The sequence below is a fragment of the Osmerus eperlanus genome, chromosome 1 (genome assembly GCF_963692335.1).
Source record: "Osmerus eperlanus chromosome 1, fOsmEpe2.1, whole genome shotgun sequence".
Lineage (NCBI taxonomy): Eukaryota > Metazoa > Chordata > Actinopteri > Osmeriformes > Osmeridae > Osmerus > Osmerus eperlanus.
Window position 1 is genome coordinate 22,481,087 of NC_085018.1, and position 18,740 is coordinate 22,499,826.

Consider the following 18,740-nt stretch of genomic DNA (forward strand, 5'->3'; position numbering starts at 1 on the left):
TTCTGTCTGAGGGGGTCACGTCTCCTGGGTGCGTATGGAGGAAGTGCTATTGATGAGAGGTCCAGGGTGGGAGACCAGATCACTCTCCAACCACTCGATATCAGCTGCACACAAGGCGTATTGATGATCTAGTCCTGGGAGGCGATACACACCTGCTGTTGACCAGGCTCTCAGAGACGAGACAGGGGAGGAGGAGAGGAGAGGGGTAGAGGAGGAGAGGAGAGGGGTAGAGGAGGAGGAGTGGAGGAGAGGAGGAGAGGAGAGGAGAGGAGGAGAGGAGGAAAGGAGGAGACGAGAGGAGGAGAGGAGAGTGGGAGCGAGCGAGAGACAGTGAAGGAGAGAGTCTTGAGATCCTGCACTTGAGCGTAGAACAGGCCGAGGCTCAAAAGCACAAACTGACCTGCTTGGTAGGCTAACAGGAACCTCCCAGGCAGCTCTGTGTCATCGCACAATCTCTCATCAACCTACACAAACTCTCTTGAAAACACGCAGCAGTAAACCTGCTTAATCCTGTCTTCTCATTCCTCTTGTCTCTGGACTTCCTGAAGGCACCACGGAATGCTAGAGAACCATGAGCTACACCATCTCGCGCAAGCACACACGCACTGCACCCTGGGTAAATTACACGTGGGATATTTGACGGAATTTGAAAGGAATTGAGCTGGATTTGATTCGAGTCACAGTTGGAACCTACAGGACTGGCTTAATTACAGTCACTCAGACAAGGTTAACCACGAGTATTTGACAGTATTTATAAATAACAACTATCTCAGGTCCGAGACCTTCATGCCTGAATCAGTCCAGAGCAAAAAGGGCTCCTGAATGCCCAGTGGCCACCTCTTTACATTCATGTTTAGCAAGGTAACATTATATGGAGGGGATACACGCATCATGCTCCTGGTCGACCATGCAATATTGATGTTGACGGGCAGAGAGGAACGATGGCAGGAATAACACGGGGAATGGAGCCTGTTGTCACTGACGGGGCAAGGGCAGAGAGATGACAAGGCACACTCTCAGCCCCGCCATGGATCCTCCCTTCTCCCCTTCCTCATTCGCTTTTCAACTCCCCCTGCTTCTTCCCTCTTCGCCTCTCTCTCGCTTTCTCCACCTCCGCGTTTCCCCGTGCCCCAACCTCTCTGGTTCTCTCTCCTTCTTTACCTCTCCCTCTCTCTCTCTCTCTCTCTCTCTCTCTATTCTCCCTCTTCCCTCAATCTTTCCCTCTCCTCGTTTCCCTATCCGTCCATCTCCGTTCTCTCCTTTTCTCTCTCCCTTCTTCCACCTTTTCCTCTCTCTTTCCCTTCACCTCCCTATCTCCATCCCTCCCTCCCTCCATCTCTTCCCCTTCCCTGCATCTCTCCCACTCTCCCTCAATGTCCCACTCTCCCTCCCTCTCTCCGTCCACCTCCCCCGCCCGTCCTTCCCCCTCCAGCTCTCTCAGAGTAATGACACCCTTCAGCTGGAATAGTCGACATTGTTCAGAGCTGCAGCCTCACCCGCTGCCTCATTACTCACGCCTTCATTAGGAGCTGCCTCCGTGAGTCAGAAGCACGCAAGCTTTCTTGTTCTACCTTTCATAAACACGACCCATTATGAGTCAATGGACAAAACGGGCAAAACAATAGGCGTTGGTGTCAGGGGGCAAGATGCAGGGAGAGGTTGTGCATAGATATATGTGCTTAGCTGATCCCTTCTCAGCCCTGGTACGCTTCTGAGAGAACGGGCCGGGGCCCCAGGTCACAGCTGTGTGTGTGTGTGTGTGTGTGTGAGTGTGTGTGTGTGTGTGTGAGTCAGTCAGTGAGGGTGTGTGTCTGTGTCCGTGTGTGTGCCTAAGAGACAGGGAAGATGCTGCAGGGTACAGCTCTCTTTGACCTCTTGACCCTTCCACTGTTGTCTTAACAACTGTTGCCACATGCGTCTGGGCAACCAATCAGCTAATAGCTTGCCAGCTAGCAAAACACACACACAAACAACTGTTTTTCTTCAACCCCATCCTCCAGTCAGCTAAATGAATGTCATCTGCTGTCGGAAGCAGAGCAGGAAGCCATCAGCAGGAAGCCATCAGCAGGAAGCCATCAGCAGGAAGCCATCAGCAGCCTCCCATGACTTAGTACTCACACAAGAACTACGTTTTTGAAATGTAGCTCCAAAAGCACAGATGGTTTTTGGGGACTATTTCACTTGTTTCATTGTGAGGGGGTCTCCAGCCCACCAGAACACCAGCCTCTTTCTGAGCCTGTCTGTGAAGAAACACTTTCGCCTTCATGGAGAACTTTGGAGACGTATGGAGAACTTTGGCTGACGTGGAGAAACCACTCTTGGAGGAAGGAGAAGCAAAAAAAACTGCCATCTGTAAATGGGTCCATTAAAGAAATGAACTATTAAAGTGTCTGGATTATTTGGTCTTGAGTAATTATGAGAGAACGGTCAGAAAGTTGGCAGCAACTAGCTTGACTAAGCCCTGACTGAAAACACAAGGGAGGGGGAGAGACAAAAAAAAAGAGAGCGAAAGAGAGAAGGAGAGAGAGATAGAAACAGCAGAAAGACGAATGGAGGACTTAAACATGTCGAGACAGCCAGACTGACGGATGATTCACTCACAGTGGACGGCGTGATTCTTTGGTCTGCAAAATCACGACGTTTCTACTTCAATACAAATAGAGGGTTCAACCATGTATCAGGGCGGTCGTTGCCTCGGTGGGAAACGCAGGGTAAGAAGGGAGTGCTAGAAGGAAGGCGTCTGATGCAGTATTTCGACAGGGCCCCCTCTCCTGCTACCTCCAATCTGCTGATTTGAAACCTGAGCTCAGAACTTTGAGTAAAGTACTCTGTGTAAACCTGAGCTTTACACAGACGCCTCAAACAAAGACTTTCTTACTTAGTCTCATTCTCAAATAAGGTGTTTTACACTCAAGTCCTCACTAACCGTGGAGAGTAACAGCTTCTTATCCTGCCCAAATCTCTCCAGCGCTAGCCGCTGCATGCAACCCTTCCAGATCAGCCGGCTCCTAAACAAAAGCACATCAAGATGCGTGTGGCTGAGCTGACAAAGTCCCGACCGACCGTCAGCGTTTCTGCCATCCCTGTCGGCCGCTCATATGAAAAAGGTATGGGGATGCCCCTACAGGGTCTCTACAGGGCTAGTTGGCAAGGTGCAGAGAAAAAGCTCTCCTCAGCAGTGCTTAAGTGATTTCTGGTGCTTCAGAACGTCCTACCTCCTCCCTCTCAGCCTGCTGGCTGACAACATCTGTCGCGGGGGACTACGCAGAGCAAGAGAACAAGCGCGGGGAGAGGTTGACGTCAAAAGATAAACAGCGACAATCATCTCAGCGGGGGAGGCAGGGAGCCGGGAGGAGAGGAAGGAGAAGGGGGGGGAAGGGAGTGAAGAGGGAGCCGGGAGGAGAGGAAGGAGAAGGGGGGGGAAGGGAGTGAAGAGGGAGGCGGGAAGAGATGAAGGAGGAGGGGGGGGGAGGCGGAGTACAGTGTTTTAATCACCGACACGTCAACATCTTAATCGCTCTGTCAAACTGGACTTGGAGAGGGAGAGCGAGAGGGGGAAGGGAGGGATGCGGGGAGATGGAGATGTTTTTCTGTCTAGTATACAGGTAAGGTCACGGAGGCCAGGTATGGTTATATAGTAGGCCGAGATAGATCTGTGATGACATTTGATTGAACGCAAACAAACTCGTCCATCTCTGATATTTTCCTTCTTTCCACGAGCGCTTTCTAAACCTGCAGTATTCCAGTAAAGAAGACCCCTCTTCATAGGGCTTTGTTTGTTTACACTGAACCAAACAAACGCAACATGACCGTGAGGGACAACCGGCGTGTGATTTTAGATACCAGAGTTGATGTTTACATGACTACCTCCGCTGCCGGCTTAACACTAGGACAACAATGACTCCCCATTCCGCGTTGGTACTTGATACTTCAGAACTGCGAGGCAGCACTAATGCACCAGCTTCCTGCATTGAACAGGCCGAGTACAAGGACCTTCAGAGAGACCGGAAGAACAGAACACAGCACAGATGACCCAGACCAGAAACTGGTCCAAGGCTTTCAGGGACTCGTTTCAGCACAGTGCTCCGTTTTCTAGATCCTGTTTCCGACAGGACAAGTCAGTGTTCAACCAGCTGACAACCATGGAGGGGAACAAGGACAGAATCCTTGGAACTGCTCAGTAAACCGGCTACACAAGCACATGGTCAAACTGCATAGAATCAGCTTGAAAGCTGTTGTCCTAATATTGACTGACTGCCCAAGCAGAACGATGATCCAAGACACATTGAGGGTTTTGGGGAGGGAGGGTGGGGGTGTGGGGAGGGTGCGGATGGAGGTGGGACTGAGGGGGGAGGTCTGCAGATCCCGTCGTCTCCCCCTGGTGGAGAGGGAGGAGCTTCAGGACTGTAACAAGGACGTGTCAAAGGTCACCGTTCCTTAATGACCAGATTCCATTTCAATCAGCCCGGAATCTTAGGAGAGCCGAGGAAGGGGCGCTAAATCACGGCGTGCCGTCGTCCCAGCAACGGGGGTGAGGTGAAGCCAGACGTGGAGGACCAATCAGCAGGAACATCTCATCGTCCTTCGTCTCCCAGCGCAAGAGTCAGAGAGGCTCTGAACAGAGCGTGTCAGGACCGCAGGCAGGGCGGGGAAGCTGAGCAGGAGGTCTGAGCTCCACAGTCTTGACATGGCTCTGATCCCTAACGTGGATTTGAACCTGTCAGACGTTGTACCCAGCTCCCCTCACGCACCCCAAGTGCCCCATTACACCGGCTCTGGCTTTCTTCCTCATCTGCTCGCATGAACAAGAAAGTTGAGGCTTGATCCAAGACATTATGAACCTTTCATCACTTCGCTCTCTCTCTTTCTGTCTCTCTCAGTCTCTCTCACTCCCTACTCCCCATCTCCGCTATGGCAACCACAAAGGGTACTAATTGCAGGATGGGTAGCGTGTGCAGTGAGCAACTGGAGGAGCAGGGCTGTGGAAGACCCGCACGGCTTTGGCTGGGTTGTCTGCTTGAGGTGGAAACAGTTTCCTGCCAGGAGAACCGGACGGGCTGGCTGATTCATAAAACTGTGGCAATATCTGTGAATGTGAGCTTAGTGGAACTGTGTCCACCAATCGCACAAGCCAAAGCTGACTGGGTGCAGCAATGCTGGATTTAAGAACCAACACCGTTTTCCGCAGGAGAATACAAGCGGTTTATCTGCCTGGAATTCAGTAGACGTGTTTTCACTGTGTTTCTTCTTTGTCCATTTCAAATATGTCAGGCTGCCTGGCGCACGGTGCCGAACGCAACCCGCAGCCAGTCATGCCTCTCCTCAAAGCAACACAGGAGGTGATGGAAACACGACGGGCCCAGGAGACAAGAGAAACACAGAAATAATCACGAATGTTGATATGAAAACAGCCTCTCCCTGAAGACTCTGTTAGCTGGCGTTCCTGGCTTGTTTTTCTCTCTTTCTAACCCCATTTAAATTGGGAGCACCAAACGCCCCATCTGTATTCCACTCAGCCTGGGAGAAGACAAGAGTGTTCGTGAGGACCTGTCTGCCCCCAGCTGAGAGTCATGTTGTATCATATTACCGAGCAACAGTTGGAAACACCGAGGATCAATCATCACTCAAAAGGGCTGCAAATAACAACGCTAAGAGCCAATCAGGAAGTTTGGTGGCGCGGGCTGCTCTATCATCTAGTAACTGAAGACTGACGTCTGAGAAGGTCTCCACTTGAAATGATGCAACCGGTTGTTTGTTCTGATTGAAATGTGTGTTTAATATTGAGATGTTTATTCCATCTTTATTCCAAATAGACTTTTGAGCCACAAGGCAAACGCAGAGAGGCCGAGCTAATGACCTCACATGGGTACCAGACGATGTTCTGAGGCCAGACTGGTAACCAGAGAGGGTCAGTAAACACACTTAAAATGCATGGCTGAGGTCATCACAAACACGCAAATCATGAGGTAATCACACTCATTCCTAATCTAAACTATTAAAATGGGAACAAACACCAGCAAATACTCAGACAGTATTCACACATGGCTGTAACACAGACACACATATATTTAGCAAGTTCACACATGCCTGTGTAAACACCCCACCACACACACACACACACACACAGCTGAGGGTAATTAGCCGGCTAATGGAAGTCTTGCCACCGGTGAGGTGGCAGGCCCAGCAGTGCGTGACGGCGGAGAGACGTCTCCGTGATCCTGGATCACAGCTCACACGCCAGGCAACCGGCACGGCAAGCTGGTGTGCAAGCAGGCGAGCATGATGGAGCACCAGAACGTTTCAGAGGTGGACTGGAGCGAGAGGAGAGCTTCATAACCTGCAGCCACGCTAACAGGACCTTCTGAGCGTGGAGCCCATTACAGCCTGCTTCTCATTCTCATTCAGCTGGCCCCCTCCCCCTCCCCCTCCCCCTCTCCCTCCCCCTCTCCCTCTCTCCCTCTCTCCCTCTCTCCCTCTCTCTCTCTCTCTCTCTCTCTCTCTCTCTCTCTCTCTCTCTCTCTCTCTCTCTCTCTCTCTTCACTTTGCCCAGTCCCCTCTCCCATGCTCCCTCTCTCTCCTCAGCTGTCTCTCTCCGTTGCTCTACTACCCACAGCCAGCCGGAGAACCCCTGGCACTTTGTATTTTCCTGCTGGTCCCCCAAGCTCGCTCCCGTCCTTCCCTCCTCTCCTCTCCTCTCCTCTCCTCTCCCCTTCCCTTCCCTTCCCTCCTCTCCTCTCCCTCCCTCCCTCCCTCCCTCCCTCACCTCCTCTCCCCTTCCCTCCTCTCCCTCCCTCTCTCGCCCTTTGCTCCTCTTCCTCGCAAAGCCCCGTTGCAGCCATCCGCCTCCTCTGATCTCTGCCAAAGCGTTGATAATTGATTCTTTAAGGGATAAGCTCTCTGACGTTTCATATTTCCACCACCCAGTTCCTTATTAAAAACACATTTCTGGGGGCAGGAGTGGCAACACAGTGACACACATTAAACGGATTCCTCAGATGTCTGCTGGAGCCGTGAATTTGCCCCATCCGTCCCGTCTCCTCCCCTTCCCCCCTCCCCCCCTGCCCCACCCTGTCAAGCCACTCAATCATCAAGCCCCCCTTCCTTCTCTCTCCCTCTCTCCCTCTCTCTCTCTTAATTAAAACGGCCGTAGTGAGGCAGTGATTGCTGTGAAGTGTGTGAAGTGGAGCGAGGAGGGATGAACAGAGTCAGGGCCTCTACAGTTGGACTCGAGCCTGGGTTGCCACAGAGCCCTCGCTCCCCGACTGGAGGATGCACTGTGTTCATGTTTACTCCTCAGAGTTGGAGTCCAAGCTGAGGAAGTTAATTAGGAAGAGATTATTATCAGAGGAAAACTACCAGAAAAATCTACTATTTCTCCCTTAACGGTATTAAGTTTCTTCAAATTTGCGTTCATACCACCGTTTCTGGTTCGCTTTGCATTTTAATTGTCAAGATTAAGATCAAAAATCAACACGTGTGTCCGTGTGGGTGGATGGGAACCTGAACAAACACTTTTGCTACACCCTGGAGTCATGTTTTTTTTTCATAAAAAATGGCCTCATTAGACAGCAACTGGGATATCGAATTGATCTCTGCATCTCTGACCGCCACAGTAATAGCAGACTGATTGATCCACACCAGGGGGAGATTCTGGACATGGCACTGGTCAGCAGGACCTGCCCGCAGCCTGGAGATGATTATTAGGAGGATGAAGTAAAGGAGGGGTGTCATAAACGCCTGATGAAGGACAAGAGATTAAAGCGCCATCTAAATATTTGATGTGAGTTGGCGGGGGGCTGGAGTCAGACGAGGCCTGTGGCTTCACAGCTCATCTACATTGCCAGAGTGAGGGGGAGACTGATCCTAGACCTTGAGGAACAGGTCATTTATGGATGATGTAGACTTTCTTGTCACTACAGCACTTACATAAAATAAACATAATGTCAACCTTAACTTGTGTGTGTGTGTGTGTTTGTGCAGCAACATAAGTTACATACAAGTGTCTCTGCTGGCTGCACCACTCTTTAGTCATGGGGGGGAGAGGGACACAGATAACATGGAGAGAAAGAAAAAAGGGAGAGACAAAGAGAGGCGAGACAGTGAGAGTGAGTTAGAGAAGGAGAGAGAGAGAAAAAGAGAGAGGTAAAGACAGTGAGAGTGAGTTAGAGAAGGAGAGAGAGAGAGAGAGAGAGAGAGAGAGAGAGAGAGAGAGAGAGAGAGAGAGAGAGAGAGAGAGAGAGAGAGAGAGAGAGAGAGAGAGAGAGACTAAGGAAAGAGGATCAGTGATCCCTTTCCGTGATTTCACTGTCTCCATCTGGCAGCCAGTTTTAACCCTTGTGCTGCCTTCGGGTCACATGACCCAAAGGTTCATAACGAACCATCGTTGTATTTAGACAATTTTACCCAATACAAAAACAAATACAAATAATTTTCTTTTAACCTTCGCAATGTGGGGGGTCTGAGACAGCCCAACGGTTAAAAGAAAATGCTTCACTTTGTTTTTGTATGCGGTAAAGTTGTTGCAATACGACGGTGGGTCACAATGACTGATGGGTCAGAATGACCCGAAGATAACACAAGGGTTAAGCAACTTAGGAAGTGATTTTCCAAGTGTGTGTTGTGTGTGTGACCAAGAGGTTCGATTGAGTTTACTACAAGCCTGCAGGCAAGGATGGAAAAATCCTACTGCCTCTCGTCAGGTCACTTTGTTTCATATGGAAACTCGTTTGTCTTGATCATCATGCAAAGGTCAAGAGAAAAATTTATTTATCTAAACTTCTGGGCGCTCAACCAAGTCCAGCACATTGAGCTCTTCCAACCACAGCTGAAAGGCTTGATTCTTGAGAGAATCTCACACGACAGCTCTATAGACAGAGACTCAAGGGCCAACAGTTTCCCCATCCACTCTGATCAAACACTCCTAAGGTTTTACTTACCTGATGAAACACATCTAATCAACAGTGTGGTGATCACAGTATGCTGTTTCTCTTTAACAGTGGGCAATGCTTCAAATAAGCAGAAGTGTAGTTGCAGGGTCAATCTGGTCATTCTTTTGATATGAGAGAGAGAGAGAGACTTTGTAACTATTTAATGGTCAGTGAAAGCTTGTCATTATGGTTAATTCTGCTCTAAGGAGGGTGTCATTCTACCTCCTACAAAGAGATGCTTTGTGTTGGCTTGCCAACTTTGTCTGAAGAGAGGTCGAAGTAGTTTGAGGTAGGATCTCTGGATAAACTGTTGCCGGGGGAAACCACAGGGCGTATTGGCACCTCCACTTACCCTCAAGCTATTTAGAACCATTTTGACCAATTTACTGCTTATCTTTGTCCAAAACTTCCACATGTACCAGTTTAAACTGGTATTGATTGCCGCATTCTTTGAAAAAAGGTGAATTAACATCGATCGTGGACTACATGTTGGCCTCTTGGGAGGTGCAGACTTCCATCAACTGTGGGTGTGGGGATATAAGGGTTGAGGGGTGGGGGGTGCAGAGGTTGTGAAGTGGCTGTGGGAGGTACAGGAGTTTGGGAGTGAGGGTGGGTGGTACAGAGGTTGGGGTGTGGGGGTCGGGATGGGGGGAGGAGGATGGTCAGTAAGTGTCCTATAAGTTTTCAAGCCAGCCAGGTCTATCATACACTTGTCAAACGCAATACCAAACATGTATGCATCAGCACACACACACAAACACCACACACTGTGCTGCGGTCTAGGACAGGACCTATCATGCTGCTACAGACTTTTATTGGCCGTAGGGAGAAGTGAGACTGCCAGACCGTGGAATATTACCTCAGCAAAGCGCCAGTGAAGGGCAGAGTTGGACACACACAGGCAAGCACAAACACACACATGTACATGCACACACTCTGCTAGATGTAGGGTAAGATGGCACCAAGGACTTATGACAAGTGGGATGATAAGAACTGAGACCAAAGGTATTCGGAGCTACAGAGTTCTTGCAGTGCACGACACCTAAACAAACAAGAGAACAGACACAATACTGACCAGGTGTGAATACTGAACAGGTGTAAATATCCAGTAAAGGTCATGGCAGCTCAGTGTACTCAACAGACAAACAAACGTAGAGGGGTACAGAAATGACCCCGGTCTCAAAAGCACCCGTGTCCACGGTCCTCTCCACAGACACGGGAGGCCGGACAGCACAAAAGCCCTCGTCTGGTTCACATCAGCCAGATGGGAGGAGAGAGGCTGACACAACAGCGCTCTCCGTGTCGTCAGGGTAGGGAGGTAAAGCCTGGCCTCTGAGGGGGGAGACATGGCTGAGGCAGCCGGAAGCCTCAGATAACTGCCTGGTCGGGGCGTCGAGGGAGGGACTCACCACTTTGAAGTCCTCTGCGCTGCACTCCATGCCTCGGTAGAAGCAGGACAGCAGCATGTCTTTGATGTCGTGGCCCGTGCGGTCGTAGAACTCGCGCATGTTGAAGGGGCGGGGCTTGTAGCTGTCGAAGTCGGCCCTCTCCCGGAGGATCTGGAGGACGCTCTCCTCCACCATGTGAGTGTCCCGGATCTCATATCTGGAAAAGAGAGGACGACAAGCATCCCAGAGGATGGAGTTGGTGTTCGTAGGTGTAAAGGAAAGAGATTGATTGAGTAACACACACACAGAGGAGAGAGAGAGAGAGAGAGAGAGAGAGAGAGAGAGAGAGAGAGAGAGAGAGAGAGAGAGAGAGAGAGAGAGAGAGAGAGAGAGAGAGAGAGAGAGGAGAGAAAAAGAGAGAATATGTCAGTTTCATGTCAGTTTCCAGGCCCCAGTACTGGACCATCTCCCAGGATATCATCTCCCAATTGTCTGGAACAGTGAGGGACCTAGCAAGGTGAGAATATCTCATCACCTCCTCTGCATTTGATCTCAATCACAGTCCTCTGATGGTTTAACTACCGAGTTTGCGATGATAGTAGGGATAAGAGCCTGTTCTCATGCTGTAATTCAAGTCGAGAGCCCGTACTGGCACTCTGGAAATGTATACAGTACATAATTTAGCCTGCATTCACAGTTCAAACACTTCACTTGCCATCTGCTTGCTTTGAGAGGCGTAAATACTATATAGTCTACGGTACACACGCACGCACTTACACGCACTGCCTAGACATATAGCCTTGCCCTGGCATCTTTTAAGTTTACCGTTTACTGTCATGCTGTTGGGAGGACGTTCTGGAATGAGGAGCGAATCACGCATCAACATCAACCTGGGGTAGGCGGCCCCCCTCCTCCCTATCAACACTCCACACCTGCTAACAGAAAGTCCCACTTCCTAATTAACCTCGCTCAACTCTGGTGCCCCTTCTCCTCCTCAAACTCGTCTCTCCATTTCATTACCAAACGCGGAGGAAATAGTCTTTGATATATTACGTTGACTGTAAACTGGTACCCACCAGAGTAAGAAAAATGGAAGGAACACGCTTTTTCTCAAACCTTCCTAACGCATGCAATATACAAGGTTTATTCCGAATGTCTGCGGTATGAAATCTTGTCAATAAAGCCTTTCCAGCGGCGTGTCGTCTCTGTGTTCATATGGAACAAGCTCCAATTTCTGGGTAATCAGTTTGTGGAGTACACTAACTAGGTTAGTGTGACTGCGCGACGGAGAAAATCATCACAATTCTTCAATTCAAAGGTGGTGGTGGTGGGGGGGGGGGGGGGTCAGTGTGGAAAAATCATTATAAGATATTGTAATACTAATCTTAGCCAACACGGCAATCAGTGTCTTTCCTTGAAAAGATTACATTAACCTATCCACTACTTAGCCTTGTACCTGAACCTGGTCGGCTTTTATGCTGCCTTCACGTGCTATCGGAATTATGGTAAATACGAGTTTCCGGCTGGGAAGTTACACATGAACGCCCCCTCAAGCCGTAATTACCAGTGATACCCGAGTTCCCGAGTTGAATGATGTTTCCGATGTTGATTAACCTGTACCATTTGTTGCGTCTATTTCCTCCTCTAGAAGGTGCATAATGGAATTTCAAAGTATTTCCAATATGATTGTGCAGATATTGCGTCCGCCATTTTTAACACAGCTCCGACCAAAAGCACTTGAACATGACGTCCTCGCAATCTCGATTTTACAAGTGGGAAATAGAATCTTCCGAATAGAACGTGAGGCAGCATTTGACAGGTCCAATATGTAAACTGCTTCCTGTGAAGCTCATTTGACGTCCACCATTAAGCCTCAATGGACAAGTCTGCGACACAAGTTAGGTCACAAAAAGACTTGGTTGACACCGGTTGTGGCACTGTAACCACTCGCTCTGAATGCAGCACAGGATAGCATGCATCCTCACCTTGTCAGAATTATCTTGATATCATTTTCATATTTAATTAGAATATTGTATCATAAAAATCTGTTTATTTCTAACTGTAATTGAATTGTACCTCCGAACTTCTTGTTTCCTTCTCCCAGCAAGAAGCCAGGAGACCACTTACGACTCTGCGTTCCAGATCCCTGAGTCACAGAGCTTTGGAAGAAGCGGATACAATCACAATAATATGTGTGTGAGTTTTTAATATTGCCCTGCCTCGGCTCCCTGAAGCAATCACAGCACACTTGCTGGATCAGGGAAAGAAGGGGAGGGGGAAGGGGGGGTAGGATAAATTGGATTATTGGCCACAAGCACTTTAATTTTCAGATGCAGGCTGAAGAAGAAGCATCTGCTCATCATATCTCAGGGGTGCAGAGATGATGCCAGCTGACTCCATTAGAGACTGAGTCTATGAGGCTTGGTGGCGTCACAGCAGGAGTGACATCCTCAGCAGCTGACCCCTACGCTGGCCCCAGACACGACCAAGACACACTGCCAGTATATACCAGGAGTCAGGGGGAGTCAGGTGGCTGAGCGGTGAGGGAATCGGGATAGCAATCCGAAGGTTGCCAGTTCGATTCCCGGTCATGCCAACTGACGTTGTGTCCTTGGGCAAGGCACTTCACCCTACTTGCCTCGGGGGAATGTCCCTGTACTTACTGTAAGTCGCTCTGGATAAGAGCGTCTGCTAAATGACTAAATGTAAATGTAATGTAATAGGACTGAAACAGCCTATATAACATGTGCTTTTCATCTGTATGAGAATTAGTACTCGTTGCACTGGTTAAGTCAATCACACCACAAATATTTGGATGTGTTTTTCATGAGAACTTCCACAGGTGAAACGTCTGACCTCTTCAACCTGCCATTCCTTAAAGCCTCCGATGTCCAGGAAGTTGTCACTCAACAATCATCAGTTCCTGTTACCGTCATCTGCCTAATTAATAATCTGTGTAATTCCCCCAGACTGCAGGCTTCTAAGCGCGAGGATCACCTGAGTTATCTCTTTCTGTCTCCATCATCTATTTGTCATGGAAATTCTTTCTTTGTATTTCACTGGCATACTAGATAAGCACAGCTTACTGGGGATGCACCTGTGGTTAATCACTAATACTGAAGAAGGTGGAAAGAGGCTTAGGGCTTTAGTGAGTGCTCAGATGGAAGGGGAACAGTACAGGCTGCCTACAAGTCTAAATCTGAGGGAATATTAATTTCAACTAAAGTAGTTGTATTTCCTTTCTCTTCTGTATAGTACTATTGAAACATTTAGCTATAAAATGACTTTTATAAAGTGTTGTATATATTGTATATAATTGGTATTTCTTACTAGACGACTCGTCTAGAGCCTACAGATCAAGGACATAACCATAAAATTAACCTCCCTTCTTAGCAATTCTGCATTTAAGATACACATTTGGGGCAGTGGAATCCTGTATCAGCGAAACACAAGCTTCACTGCCTCCCAAAAGCTGACTGTACTGTTTAGTCTATCCTAACACCATCTTCTCTCTTGTAAGGAATCTGATCACCTATTTCTTCTGTTCTTAGAATTACACTTACTGCATAAAAGTCTGACAAATAACTGAGATTTTCTGCCCTGTGAGCTGTGACTCAATACACAACAAGAACAGTGTGTGGGTTGATAGTAGCATTTCCCCCTGGAGCCTCAGACAGTACCTCTGTTCCTGCTCCTGAAGCACAGGAGAGCGTCAGGACTCCAGCCACACAACCAAAGGAGGAGCAAGAGGGCCCTGGGGGATGGAGGGATGGTACGATAAAGAAATAAAGAGAGCGAGAAGGGAAGAGAGGTTGAGAAGTAGCTGAGGTGAGGGGGAAGTGAAGGTAAACGGAGAGTGCGAGGACGGCGAGGAGGAAGGAGGAGCTGAAGAGATCGAAGAGATGGAGAGAGGATGGAGGACAGGAGGGGAGGATAGAGAAGGATGGATAGTACGGTACAGGAGAGAACGAATGAAGGGCCAGGGCAGGGGTGGGGGTGGGCACCGAGGAGGAGAGCGGTATAGAGATGGAGGGGAGGTGAGGAGGGAGTCCAGGGCAGGGTCGGGGTCTTTTTTATCAACACGACAGCACACTGACTTCACAAACAACCCTAATTACACAGGGATGAAGGCCTGTTTATCACACAGCTTACCAGACACAAGTTAATTGCCTCCGCTTGTCCTCGCTCCCTCCCTCCCTCCCTCATCTTCAGATGTCCCCTCAGCCCCTCTGCTTCTCTCTGTGCCGCGTGTTTACAAACACGCGACTTTGTAGTCCTATCTCACACAGCAGCACCTGTTTCTGTAGCGGAGAAAGGACTGCTGGGATGAGCCAAGTGGAAACACATGGAAGGACACAGTGGGTGGGGACTCAATACCCATACTACACACTATTTAGTATTCCAGAAAAAAAGATTTTGTATGTCCCATGACATAGTATGCCAAAAAAGACCAGAATGTCCTGCTGCATCATAACCCAGAGAATCTCAGAGTCTATTAATTTCGATGTACGCATCGCTCCAAAGGTCCAGTAATGCATGTTCTCCCTTAGGCAACAGAAACCAACTCATTCCAGTGAAGGCGAGGGTGATGGGTGAATACATCTATGGAGGTCACAGAGAAGGGTCTAAAGGAAACTGAAATTACAGTTCTGACATTCTTATATGTACCACACACAGGCTGATCCCAACAGAACTGGAGGCCCATGGATCAATAAACTAAAAATACCCAGCCACTGATTGTGTGTGTGTGTGTGTGTGTGTAAAAGATGTTTGCTAAAAAAGTGTGTCTGAGGGTGTGTAGTTGTATGTGCGTGTGTGTGTGAGCAGAATAATAGCTTATACTTTATATTGAGTGTTGTGTGCCATAGTGTTAAAATATTGTGAGTGTGTGTGTGTGTGTGTGTGTGGTTGTATGTTTCAGTGTGAGGGTGAGGGTGTGTGGTTGTGTGTTTCAGTGTGTGTGTGTGTGACGGTGTGTGTCCTCCCATCATAACAAGAGTTCATTATAAACCTCAGCAGCATGCACTGATTGAATGTTTCGTGTAAAAAGGAGTCTGTGCATAATAAGCATCAACTAGTCCAATTGGCATTGATTGACTTTGTGTTTGTCTTGTGTTTGACCCCATCTGGAGTTTCACCTCTCCACCCTCTCTCCACCCTCTCTCCACCCTCTCTCCACCCTCTCTCCACCCTCTCTCCACCCTCTCGCCACCCTCTCGCCACCCTCTCGCCACCCTCTCGCCACCCTCTCGCCACCCTCTCGCCACCCTCTCGCCACCCTCTCGCCACCCTCTCGCTCTCTCCACTCTCTCTTTCTCTGAGTTAAGTCTAACTGAGCCAACACAATGGCCTAAAAGGTTTTACATGTTCATGTTACATGTGTTGTTTGTGCAGAACTCTCACGCTAGTGTCGGGTACTGGGGTGGCTTTCCAAGATTTTCACTCACTCGCCTTTACAAAGACAGGGAGTCAGATGGCTGAGCGGTGAGGGAGTCGGGCTAGTAATCTGAAGGTTGCCAGTTCGATTCCCGGCAGTGCCAAATGACGTTGTGTCCTTGGGCAAGGAATTTCACCCTACTTGCCTCGGGGGGAATGTCCCTGTACTTAATGTAAGTCGCTCTGGATAAGAGCGTCTGCTAAATGACTAAATGTACAAAGCAAACTCTCAACGTGGGTGTATTTCCATCACTGGTGTAGCGGGGTCGGCGTGGAGGCACAATCTGTGGATGCCTGACGTCAATGTAACATACGGCTGTCTTCTTGGTCTAATGGTAGGCAACTAGACAAATGACAAGGAGGAGAACATGGTCCTAACCCCATCAGTTCAACATGCACTGATCAATATGGAATACTAGTGAGCTGTAGACCATTATGCATCATGTATCCAACATACAGGAGCAGCACTGTTGAACGGAAAGCTGACATCGGCAAACGATTCACAAATATCTCACCAGCAAATCAACCCATTCACAAGAAAGGTGTGACAGCACTGTCACACCAGTTATAATCTGAGGTACCGTAGAGTGTGTCAGTATCTTCACAGGACACAACAGTCCACAGAGAGTGACAGGCTCACAGACACATCTGAAGTTAGTTACACACATGCAATTTACGAAACCATGACTGGACCTACTTAGGGCTAGATTAAGGAACAGTTACAAACACAAGTACACACACACACACACACACCTTCCGTTGAGTAAAGCCAGTAGTTCTCCGGCGTGGTACAGGTCGTTGCGCGTCACTCGACCGAAGCGAAAGGAATTCAGGTTGCAGAAGGTGACGGCGGGGAAAGTCATGAGCGGCGCCGACACCTCGTCCAGTTTGGTGATGTGAGGATACTCGAAGTAGAACTGGACGCGGTCCACAGACACCAGCACCAGGAAGGACAAGGAACCCAGAAAGAATAGAATCCAAAGGCAGCGTTTGATGCAGATCCGTTGATAAGTGAACATGTGAGAGATCCCGTGAAGAGTGGACCTGCTCGCGAAAACTTCAATGGGCACCGGTTGCTTGTATTCCATCTCTTCAGGCTCCGATTTGAGATCCATGATGACCGCTGTCAGAGTGAAGAAACCTGGGGTTTTAGGAAATGCCTAGGCGAAGGGTTGTATTAATGGGAGGTTACAGACTGAGTTCACGCCCCTCTTCTCGTGTGTTTCCTATGTTTTTCGTCCACACTGTGCGAGGTGGTGCGTCACTGACACCCAGCGAAACATCTACCAGTGCATCCAGAACAATTCGGAGACTGTAGTCTGCGCTCGAGATGAACAGGGCAGCACTCGAAACGCAATTCCGAATTTCTCTCACACGTTTGCTTTGGTTTCAGACCGGGTGTATGGCAGGATCAGTCCTACAGCCTACAAGGGAAATATTGGGACTGAGAAGTTCAGATCAGGCCAAGGATAGACAAACTTGATCAAATATAATTAAATCAGATGTTCTTCAGTGACAGACAGGATACACACCGCATTTCCTTGAGACAAGCGCTCATGCCACTTGTGTACATCTTAATCAGCCATCTCACCGAAAACACATTTCACACACACATTTACCGGTCAAAGAGCAGGGGACGGTGTGTCAAATCCTGGGTGTGTGATCGCAAACATGCTTGGATTTCCCCTTAAGGCGACACGCTCTCATCCCTTTTCAGAATAGCCTCCTCGACAATCCAGGGATAGACTAACTCCGTTTTCATGAATTGTTTTTAAAACGTGATGTCTTGGACGGAGCTGCGCTCAACGTTGGTAGCCTAATCCAAATGGATCACGTTCGGCAAACAAGTGCACATAATTCTCGATGTTGTCCACAGAAAACAGTACTGGCCTCTCTGATCAATGAATGTTTCGTCAAATAGGAGAGCAAGGATTGGACAGCACGTGTTTTATATCGGGTGACGAAGTCGGTTAGAAATCGTAGCAAGAAGCCGCGCGAGTCTCGGCATGGTTAGTGTCTCTCACGCAGACACTGAGCACCGACGGAAAGATACATCGAGGAAGAAATAAAAGGACGAAGGACGGAGAGGGACATTGTGGGATACAATGTGCAGGGGGTTGCTGGTTTAAGTGCTGACGTGAGCTGTAAACGATGTGCCTGCGGATATACAGTACCTACACCACAGCCTACAACACTAAACACTCATCAAACACCAAGGGCAGAGAAACACACATACACACACACACACACACACACACACACACACACACACACACACACACAATACACCACACACACACAATAGACCACCACACACACACAAGCAGAAAACTACCAGTCAAGCATATGGTATGAGTTGACTGAATTGATGCAAAAACATTCAAATCGGAAAAGAATCAGATTGAAACAGATAAGGGAGCAGAACAGCTAGGGCAGATATGCTCCTGCTATATACTAGCAGTCGCCTCTGCCAAGCCAGTTACAGAGCCCTCCTGCCAGAGGCCAGAGGTAACCCACCCATGAAATTGCTCCTAATGTGCTTAGAATCCCCATTCGTCACACTACTGACCGTGACAATGATTCAGTCATCTATAGAATCAGCATCTTGTATTGATCAGTCTATGTGCCGCATGCTGGTAAGTTTAGCAATGTTCTCCCCGGGATGATGAGAAGCGTTGGAGGACGTTGTGATATTACATCTGAAGAGCCATCAGCCTTGAAACACATCTCTGTTTCAATAACACAGTGCTTCTGGGAAAATTGCGTTGCCAGGCTTCGCTTTTAAAATGGATTGAGGTTGCCATACAGCTTGCTCTCTTACTGTAGGCTATGAAGTGTAATTGTAGCTTTTCCCCAATATGAATAATGATAGCAACAACTGGCAAACTTTAATGTGTTTTGCATCAGTTTACCTAGAGGATTTACACCGTTCAAATGGAAATGTTCTGGCCCATTCTCCGAGTCTAAGATGAATCCTCCAGTCCTGCAG

At 48.6% G+C, this 18,740-nt stretch overlaps 1 protein-coding gene and 1 long non-coding RNA gene across 2 annotated transcripts in view; one reads left to right on the forward strand and one right to left on the reverse strand.

The window, feature by feature from the left end:
- The window catches only part of asic1b (acid-sensing (proton-gated) ion channel 1b), an 83,780-nt gene extending 66,122 nt beyond the window's left edge, over positions 1 to 17,658 (reverse strand). Inside the window, exons 1-2 of the mRNA XM_062470535.1 lie at positions 16,505 to 17,658; positions 10,337 to 10,532 (exon numbers count right to left, since the gene is read on the reverse strand). Of these exons, the coding sequence (XP_062326519.1) occupies positions 10,337 to 10,532; positions 16,505 to 16,866 (558 nt within the window). The 5' untranslated portion in view covers positions 16,867 to 17,658. The remainder of the gene's footprint in view (positions 1 to 10,336; positions 10,533 to 16,504) is intronic.
- Positions 11,870 to 12,671, forward strand: LOC134035379 (uncharacterized). Its single transcript, XR_009932360.1, has 3 exons — positions 11,870 to 11,966; positions 12,420 to 12,511; positions 12,646 to 12,671. It is a non-coding gene; the product is annotated as an uncharacterized LOC134035379 (long non-coding RNA).
- Positions 17,659 to 18,740: the final 1,082 nt, after the last annotated feature.